The 9,779-nt window shown below is 40.8% G+C and overlaps 1 protein-coding gene across 1 annotated transcript; it reads right to left on the bottom strand.

Moving 5' to 3' along the window:
• Positions 1-2,896: 2,896 nt before the first annotated feature.
• LOC114328585 (protein DEK-like) lies at positions 2,897-9,315 on the bottom strand. The gene is made up of 2 exons (XM_050659179.1): positions 8,798-9,315; positions 2,897-2,990 (listed from the first exon to the last, which is right to left on the bottom strand). Exons 1-2 carry the CDS (start codon positions 9,313-9,315, stop codon positions 2,897-2,899), a joined length of 612 nt encoding a protein of 203 aa, XP_050515136.1.
• Positions 9,316-9,779: the final 464 nt, after the last annotated feature.

Below are 9,779 nucleotides of genomic sequence, written 5' to 3'. Positions count from 1 at the left end.
TAGTTGTGCATTTCTGTGATTGGATGACGTAAAACCCTGAGATAATTTTTTAATTTGACCTAGCCCAGTAAAAGTTTTGTTACATTAATAATTCAAAATAAATATTATAAGTATATTTATTTTAAATATTACATAAAGAAAATAAGTAGAATCAAAACAATACATATAGTGCGAAAAGGTTTAGAACCTATATGGTTCAGTGATTTTGGCTCAGAATATTATGCTCCTGATGATATTAGCCTGAATTCTGCTCTATCGGATCACAGCTCTACTAAAGAAGAGTTCGATCCTGTAACTGGTTATTTATTTGTAGTTGCAACTAGCGATGGCCGTCAGAAAACGTCCAAGGAAAGGGCATGGTGACCCAACTAAATGGAAACGTGCAAAAAATGCTTTATATAGACTTAAGAGTGACTCTTAATTGGGCTTTCAGAAAAACTGCGACAAAAAATATAAACAAACTAGCATATTCATAAAACCAGAAGTAGAACTAATGAAGAAAAAGGAAAATGGATAACTGAATTTCTCAATGGCTTGCCAACAGTTGAATCACATTACTGCAGAGTTTCGTCCCAAAATCTATATTTGGAACCAGTGTGGGAAAGTCAAATTCATCTTTTTATCGAATATTTGAGCCCTGATATAAAACTTATTTTAGCATGGACTGGGTAGATGTGCGTAGAAGGCCTTCAATAGAACATTTCACCAAATAAAACACTCTTATATCAAGCACCACTAGGTACCCACAGAAACATCAAAATTTGTTCATTTACAAAAATCAAATCATTAATACCAGGTAACAATCATTATAGCAAGAAAATTTCTTGCAAGTTTCTTGATTAAAAAACATTCGTGAATGGACTCAGATATCAAATGCAGGACAATTATTCCATATTAGTCCAGGGCGCATCTGTTTTGAGATGGACGTTGAGAGGTGACTTACATTTTTTTGCAGAAATTGCTTGAAAATAAATCAAATAATAATATTTGAGTTATCCTCCCTCTCAAAAAGGTCCGGAACATTGTTTAAATAACCAAAATGTCAAAAATTTAAGGAAAAATTGGATTTTTTTCTTGGTTTTTTGATTATAACTTTAAAAATATTCATTTTCAAGAAAAGTTGTATGGACATAAAAGTTGCGTAATTAAATTTCCTACAATATAGAATTTGTTAAAAATTTAAAAAATAGTCACCCTAGTTGCAAAATAGCAATAATTGCGAAAAAATCATACAAAAACAAGTATTCGCATTTTACGTTTTTCAACCATTTATGCTACACCTAGGACCTTCATATTTCACCCAGAAAAACTTTGTGATACAGGAAAACAATACTGTAAATTTCATTAAGATCGGTTCAATAGATTTTGCAAAATAAATTTTGCAATCCAGCTTTCGCAAAAAAAAATTCATTTTTTCAAAATGTTACAGGACTGAAAATAAAGCAGATAGCAAGTTGAAATTTTTTTTGCTTATAGAAGTGTACTGTACCTTTCATTTGCAATTTTCAAAATTAATATCGATTAATTACCACGGCGTCAGAAATTTTTTGAAATAAACAATAATTTTTGGTGCTACGCGCCGAACAGCGGTGTTCGATTCACAGAAGTTGATTTCCACCAAAATTTCTTCCAATCTTTATCTAACATATTATTTTCTTACTCTATATTTTGTTGTATTTTAATATTTTGATTCCACAAAAATCAAACTAATTTTATTATTGTTTGTGAAATATTGTTTAAACAATTGCGTATGTTTAAAAATAATAAACTTTTATTATTTAAGTTAAAATATATGAACAAAGAAAGTTTTTGCTAATAAAAGTGTTATTTCAAAGGATACAGCATGTGTTTTTATTTTGCAATAAACAAATTTATTTATTTATATCGAAATATAATAAAAATTAAAATGTATCAATCATTATCAAAGGTCATTGGAATGCCCAATCAGAGCAAAGTATCCGCTGTCCTGCGCGTAGCATCAATAATTAATGTTTATTTAAAAAAATTCCTGACGCCGTGGTGTTAATCAATTTTAAATTTGCAAAATTGCAAATGAAAGGTACGGTACACTTCTATAAGCAAAAAAATTTTCAACTTGCTATCTGCTTTATTTTCAGTCCTGTAACATTTTGAAAAAATTAATTCTTTTTACGAAAGCTGGATTGCAAAATTTATTTTGCAAAATCTGTTGAATTGATCTTAATTAAATTAACAGTGTTGTTTTACTGTATCATAAAATTTTTCAGGGTAAAACATGAAGGTCCTAAGTGTAGCATAAATGGTTGAAAAACGTAAAATGCGAATACTTGTTTTTGTATATTTTTTTCACAATTATTGCTATTTTGCAACAAGGGTGACTATTTTTTAAATTTTTGACCAATTATATATTGTAGTAAATTTAATTACGCAACTTTTATGTCAGTACAACATTTCGCGGAAATGAATACTTATAAAGTTATAATCAAAAAACCAAGAAAAATATCGAATTTTTCCTTAATTTTTTGATATTTTGATTATTTAAACAATGTTCCGGACCTTTTTGAGAGAGAGGATAACTCAAATATTGTTATTTGATTTATTTTCAAGCAATTTCTGCAAAAAAATTTGAGTCACCTCTCAACGTCCAAATGTACTAATATTTTTACAGATCCGCCCTGGTCTATATTGCAGAAGATCGAGAAGCCTTGGCAATGGTAATTGCCAACGTCGGATTATTCTGATATGGCACTTGAAGAAGATCATCAGAATTTCTATAATACAACCACATGGATGCTTAAATGCAAGTTTATCTTAACCTTCCGTGAATAACATTGGGTCTGTGAGACCGACTAGTTAGATTTTTTACGATTATGAATCATCGCCGCCATCAGTAGCTGCCTGATTTAGATGCCTGTTTTTAGTGTTGAAGTTGAGTCTTAAGTGTCAACTGATACGTTTCATTCCTTAACACAGCCTTGAGGGCAGTTGGCAGGACTGCTTGTCTATCCTGCCTGTAATGTTCTTAAAACAAACGCTAGTGATATACTACGAGAAAAATTATTGTTAGACTCAAAGTATGTCGAGATGGAGGTAGACTCTGGGGCTGTCCGTTCTGTAATCCATGAACAAGATTATGAAAGATTATTTTCTAACCTAGTATTGGAACCTGTTACATTTAAGTTAAGGGTTGTCACAGGTGAAATGGTTACTATTTTAGGTCAATTTTTTGTGTATGTTACTTATGCAGACAGTATGTATTATCTACCTTTAGTCGTTTTACAATCTCACACTCCATTTATACCATTATTAGGGCGTAATTGGCTAAATGTTTTAAACAAAAATTGGAGAGATAAATTTTTAGACAGTGTAAGTCAAATAAACACAGCTTTAACACCTCAAAAGAAAGAAGTATATATATAATATCGGTTTACAACGTTCTTCGACGTCTTCCGATTTCCAATCTCCATCTCGTTCTGTCATTCCATAGATCGTCCTCGAGTTCTCTGTCCCTGATTTCTCTATCAACTCATTCTCTCCAACTTCTTCTAGGTCTTCCTGGTCTGCGCCTTCCTCTTGGTTGTCATTCGAGGATTTGTCTTGGTATTCTATTCTCCGGCATTCTCCTTACTGTCCGTACCAGCTAAGTTGTTTCGTCCTGATGTCGTCAACAATAGTATGTGTAACCCCCACGATTTCTCGGACTCTCTCGTTTGTTATTCTGTCGCGTCTAGATATTCCCGCTGAACGGCGCCAGAAGTCCATTTCTGTTGCTCTAAGCATTTTCTCTGTTCTGTCTTTTAGGGGCCAAACTTCGCATCCATATGTTGTGATGCTTTTTATTATAGTGTTATATATTCTTTTTTTATTCTCCTTAGAAATATTTTTATCCCACAGTACGCTGTTTAGTAAGGATATGCCTTTCCTCCCCTGTATATTTCGTTCCTTAATAGCTGCATCTAATTTTCCGTCTTGAGTGATCTTTACTCCCAGGTATTTGTAGTCTTCACATAATTTTATTTCTTGATTTTCCTCTACTCGGAGGCTATGTTGGTCTCCTCCGATACTCATATATTCAGTTTTTTCCATATTCACTTCTAGGCCCCACTCTGTAAACTCTTCTAATAGTTTTCGCATCATGTAACTAAGATCTTCAGAGTCCTGTGCGATGATCACCTAGTCATCCGCAAAGCACAGCGTGTACAAAGTTGAGTCAAGCAAGCAAGCAAGCAATTTGATTAAACCCGACCTGTGGGAGATGTCCACCCTATCGAAAAAGTACATTCGGGTGTAACAATTCATTGGGGCGAGGTGTTTTGACCCGAGTGTAAAACAGGGATCACCCCACCTCGCTCCAATGCCCCAGGCCATCCCTTTCCCCCCCATAGCACGCTGATGCGCGATGGGGGCACAACTATCGTAGCCAAATGCTCTTCACAATGGAACCCTGGGTAATAAGATTCCATTGTGGTGCCCTAATCGAATGCAAAAACTAGGCCCAGCGTGATGCGCTCTATGCCTTTATCCTCTTATTTACTTATCCGCGGGAACTAAAATTGCTTGGTTGCTTGGGGCCCAAGCCATTGCACCAGGCCCAACTGGGCTCGGTACAATGGCTCGGAGCCCAAGATCTTTTTGGGTTTTTTTTTTGTTTTTTGTGTGATTTTTTTGTTGGCTTACGCCTTTTTTGTTTTTTTTTTTTGTGTTTTTTTGTTTGGCTTGCGCCTTTTCCTCTAATTTTCTACTGGTTTACTTACCTGATCGTGATGTTGGACCTACGCTTGGGTTTCGTGTTTTCTTCGGCACTTGGAGTTTCGAGCTACGAACTGACTACTATCACTTTTACTTTATTTTTCACTTTATCGCTTTAGTTCACTATTTGTTGTTTAGGACGTCTGTGCTTCCATCGGTGGAACGCGTCATACCCTAGCATCTCTCGCAGTATGTGGCTTGGGTGGTGCTCCAGATCCGCGAATTTGACCCTTGCCTTGTCTGTCATCACTTCGGTGACTCTCACCTGTTGCAGTTCTCTAAACAGGAATCGTTCTGCTACGTATCTTGGGACTCTGGCTGCTTCTCTTAGGCTGTTGTTATGGACTGCTTGTATCTTCTTTTTGTGGGTTTTACATACTTGTCCCCATGCGAGAGATGCGTATGTTAATACCGGTAATATTATGCTGTTTATTAGTCTTAACCTTGTTTTTAGTCTTAATTTACTTTTTCTGCCTGTGAGTCCTCTTAATGTTGCTCTCGCGAAGTTGGCCTTCTGGACTGTGGCTTCTACGTGTTTTTGGAAGGTTAATCCTTTGTCCATGATAACTCCTAGGTATTTTGCTTCATTTTTCCACTCGATGGGGGTGTCCTGTACCGTTAGCTGTTCTTCTGGCTGTTGTCTTCCCTTCTTGTATAGTACCGCTTGCGTCTTTTCTGAGTTGATGGCTATCTTCCATTTTATGCTCCATTCCTCGATGTCTTCTAGCGCTGTTTGCAGGTTGGTCACTGCTATGTCTACATTTCTGTGTTTGGCCGCTATCGCTGTATCGTCGGCGTAGAGGCTCATAAGGGTTCCTGGTGTTCTAGGTACATCGGCGGTGTATATTGTGTACAGCAGAGGTGACAGGACCGCTCCCTGGGGTACTCCAGCTTCCGGGCTTCCGAGGTCGGACAGGACTTGTCCTATCCGAACCCTGAAGCACCGGTCGCCTAAGTACGACGAGATTAGCCTCGTCATCGCTCCGCTGTACCCATAATCCCGCATTTTGTATAATAGCCCCTTGTGCCATACTCTGTCGAAAGCCTTGCTTACGTCCAGGAATGCTGCTCCAGTGTACTGCTTGTCGTTGAATCCAGCTGCTATGTACTCAGTTAGTCTGAGTACTTGTAGCTCGCTGGAATGCTCTGCCCTGAATCCAAATTGAGCTTCTGGGATTATATCTAATCTGGTTGTTTCCGCTTTCAGTCTGCTGAGAATGATTCTTTCCACTATCTTGCTGATCGCTGGAAGTAAGCTGATTGGCCTGTAGTTCTGCGGGAATGTGTGGTTCTTGCCAGGCTTTGGGATCATGATGACATGGGCCTCTTTCCATCTGTTTGGGAATATTTTATATCTTAATATCGCGTTCACTATATTTGTAAAGTACACTATGGCTCTCCTGGGCAAATACTTTAGGGCTCTATTTGTTATTTTGTCTAGACCAGGCGCTTTTCTCGGTGAACAGTTTCTAATATGTTCGTTAATTTCTTCCGGTGATGTTGGTGGAATGATGTCTTCTGGGTCTTCTGGTCTTTCTTCTTGTTCTTCGACTTCTTCCAGGAAGTCTGCGTCTTCGTCTTGGTGGAAATTTAACCTGCATTCTCTTTCGAGCGTGGACCTCATCACCTCTGCTTTTTCCTCAATTTTATATACCACGCCGTTTTCTCCATGGAGTGGTGGGATGGGTTTTCTGTCGCTTCTCATCATTTTCTGGAGCTTCCAAACATTTTTCATGTTTGAGTCTAGTTCTTCCATCTCTTGTACGTAGTTGTCCCATTTTTCGCTGCGGTGGTGTTGCAGAGCCGTTTTGACCTCTCTGTTTAGTGTATTTGCCCAGGTTTTGTCTACTCGGTTTCTTGTTCTTCTGGCTATTTGCTTCGCTCTATTTTTTTCCCTTATCAGGTCTTGTATTTCTTGTGGTATGTCTTTGAACCTTCCCGTGTGGATCTCGACTTCTTCCTCTGTTGTGCTGTTTCTGATTGCTTCTTGGATGATGTTTTCTAGTTCTAGGACTTTTTCTTCTATTTGTTGCGGGTCATTTATAACTGGCACTATATTTATTCCTTCACTCACTAATCTTTTATAATTTGTCCACTTTATTTTCTTTTTTATTCTTTTCGGCGGGTTTGTTTCTTCCCATGTTCCTATTTCCAGTAGAATGGGGTTGTGATCTGTTGTACCTTCGTTCAGCGTGATTAGTTCTGCTTGTAGTCCTAGGTTTTTGGCCACAACGATGTCGATATGGGTGGGAAGTCCATTTCCTGGGAAGTGTGTTGGTTCTTCTGGGCCCATTGCCAGTGTATCTTCGTTATTTTCTATGTAGCTATTTAGTAGTCGTCCGTTTCTGTTCGTAGCTCTATCGTTCCAGTTGGGGGATCTTGCATTTAGGTCTCCTATTATTATGGATGTCTCAGCGATGTTTAGGAACGCATCGAGGTCGTCGTCCATTAGTGGGTCTTGCGGTCTTACATAGGCTGATGTTATTCTGACTGCGCCTTGCCTCATTTTCACTTCTATTGTTGTTGCCTCCATGTTTATCAGTGGTGGGGTCGTGAATCTGGTGTGTTTGATTCCCTTCTTGACTAGGATGGCCGTTCCTCCTGATCTTCTTGTGAGGTCGTTCCTATATACATCGTACCCAGGGAACTTTAGACTGAAGTTGTTTGTCAGTTTGGTCTCCTGGATTGCTACGATGTCCATCTCGTATCTGTTGGCGAGTTCATCCATGATGTTTTGGTTTGTTGCTATGCTGCCCGGGTTCCAGGAGCCTATCCGCAAGTATCCCTTGTCTGCCAGCATTACTTCTGTGCCTCCCTGGTGCCCAGTATCACTTCTTTGACTACCTTAGTCACTATGTTGGTGACCAAGTTGACTAGGTAGTCTTCGTCGTGGGGGATCGCTATGTTGTTCTGCGTACTCTGGGTGGCTTGGGCGTAGGAGACGCCGGTTGCTTGTGGTCGTCTTTGCTGTGTTGGTTGCTGTGGCCTCTTTGGTGGTGGTCTTCCCCATGTTGGGCACCTAGGGCATCCTCTGTAGCTGGCTGGATGGCTGCCTTTGCAGTTGGCGCATGTTGCTTTGTCTTTTCTGGCACGTTGGCACTGCTTTGTGGAATGGTCTTCGCCGCATTTGACGCACCTGGGATCCTTATGGCACGCGTTCTGGGCATGGTGGAACCCTTGGCAGTTGAAGCACTGCGTGGGTCCTGTTGCCTTGCGTAGGTCCTCTACCACGACCTTCATGTGGCACAGGTTGGTTATACGCCTCGCCGCCTCGACGTCCCCCTGGCTCAGAGTCACAACAAACATCGGCAATTGTCTTCTTGGTCCGGTTCTTGAGGACATATTTTTGGCTGCTTGGCAGTCAATGTTGTATTGAGCTGCCATTTCGTTCTTTATGTCTGCCTCTGTGGTATTTGTGGGTAGCCCTCTTATTACCACTTTGGGTTTTACTTCTTCCTCAAATGGGAAGGCTATCCACTGTAATCTTCTGTCTTTCATGGACTTCGCATATTCCTCTATTATGTGGGTCATTTTGCGGTAATCTTCCGGGCTTTTCGCCTGGATGAGGGTTTCCCTACCACTCTTGGAGATCCTGTTTACCGTGACCACATTTTGCTTTTGGGCTATATTTAGGATTGCCCCTGTCTCGCTTACGCTCTGTAATTTTATTACAGGCGGCTTACGTTGGTATGTTGCCTGTTTTTCAGGCAACACGGCAGCTTCTTCTTCTTGGTTTGTTACCATCTGTTCCGACTCTGAGACACTGGGACGTCTTGGCGGAGGCGCACCACCACCTGCGCTCGTGGCTGGATGGATTGGTGGGATTTGACCTCGGGGCAGGTTGTAGGTATCTTGTGCTGGGGGGGAAGCAGCCCTCATGGCATTTTTTGCTTGGTTTTCCCATGACGTCGTATCTTCTTTTGAAATTTGGGATTTCAATTTTGGGAAATCTTCTTTGGTTTTTGGTTTTGCACCTCGAATGTTCGTCAGTCTCTCACCTGCGGATGGTTTTGGCTTTAATGCTTCAGGGAGTGGCTGTAGCTTTGGCTTAGTGGTTTCGGGGGCTGGCGTCGGTTGTTTTGACTGCTTCATGAGCTCCATCATGGCGTCCATCTTTTTTGACATTTCCATCATTTGGTATTTTAGTCTCTCGTTTTCGATTGTGAGTTGCTCGTTTTTTACTTCTTGATCTGCCAACATCTTTTTCAGCATCTCTATCAAGGTTGAAGTGTCTTCATTGCCATTCTTCTTTTTTATCTTCTCTTTCTTGTCTTCTTTATCTTCGCTGTCACTCTCTTTGGCACGTTTGGTAGTGCCTCTGTTTGCCTGCACGGCCTCGTCTTCTACCATGGGCTCTACTTCTGGTTTTTTACCGTCTTTCTTGGGTTCTTCGCCGCCCTTCTTAGTCTCCTCTCTCTTCTTTTTGGATTTCTCCTTTTTCCTCTCGCTCCTGGGGAGTTTGAAGCCATCTTTCTCGCTTTTCGCATCATCCACGGATGAGTATCCCTCAGTGTCAGAGCTGATTTCCTGAAAAGGGTTTGGGCCCACTTTGCGTGAGCCCTCATATATTGGCAGGGAATGTGCCATAGAACGGGGCAATGATTGAGACCTAGCTCTATCAATCTTGTGGGGTTGGGGGGCGAACTGTCCTAGTTTTGACGAAGCCTTTTTTTTCTGCCGACTGGCCCGACGCCAGCTCGACTTCAGGGTTGGCTCCCTGCACCACGCTCGGTTGTTCACGTACCCAGACAGAACTAGGTACGGGTTCCACTTGCTGTTCTCAACCTACTGACCTAGGGGCCGGGGCTGCAACAGTGTTGATAAATAAACAACACCTATGCAGTGTCGAGGTGCAATGTTTTAAATTGCACCCATCCCTTACGGAGGCACAGTAGGTATCCCGTAGTGGGCTCACGTCGAGCCCACTATTTCTTCTTCTGCTGACCGAACTCTAGCTGTGGCGTCTCAGAGAATCCAATAAAATCAAATTCCCTAAGTTCACCACATCCAGTAGAACGGCCTTTGCCTCTGCTTCTAGCCTAGGGCTTAGA

The sequence above is a fragment of the Diabrotica virgifera genome, chromosome 8, assembly GCF_917563875.1.
Source record: "Diabrotica virgifera virgifera chromosome 8, PGI_DIABVI_V3a".
NCBI lineage: Eukaryota > Metazoa > Arthropoda > Insecta > Coleoptera > Chrysomelidae > Diabrotica > Diabrotica virgifera.
The sequence above is the reverse complement of the archived record's forward strand: the minus strand, read 5'-3'. Positions and strand labels throughout refer to the sequence as shown.

Excerpts from the sequence above, each read along its gene's own strand:
- LOC114328585 (XM_050659179.1), bottom strand. The coding sequence starts at position 9,315 with ATGGCACATTCCCTGCCAATATATGAGGGCTCACGCAAAGTGGGCCCA. Across the intron at positions 2,991-8,797 it reads AAGCAGTCAAAACAACCGAC|GCAGGATAGACAAGCAGTCC; the intron begins GCCAGCCCCCGA and ends AGAACATTACAG.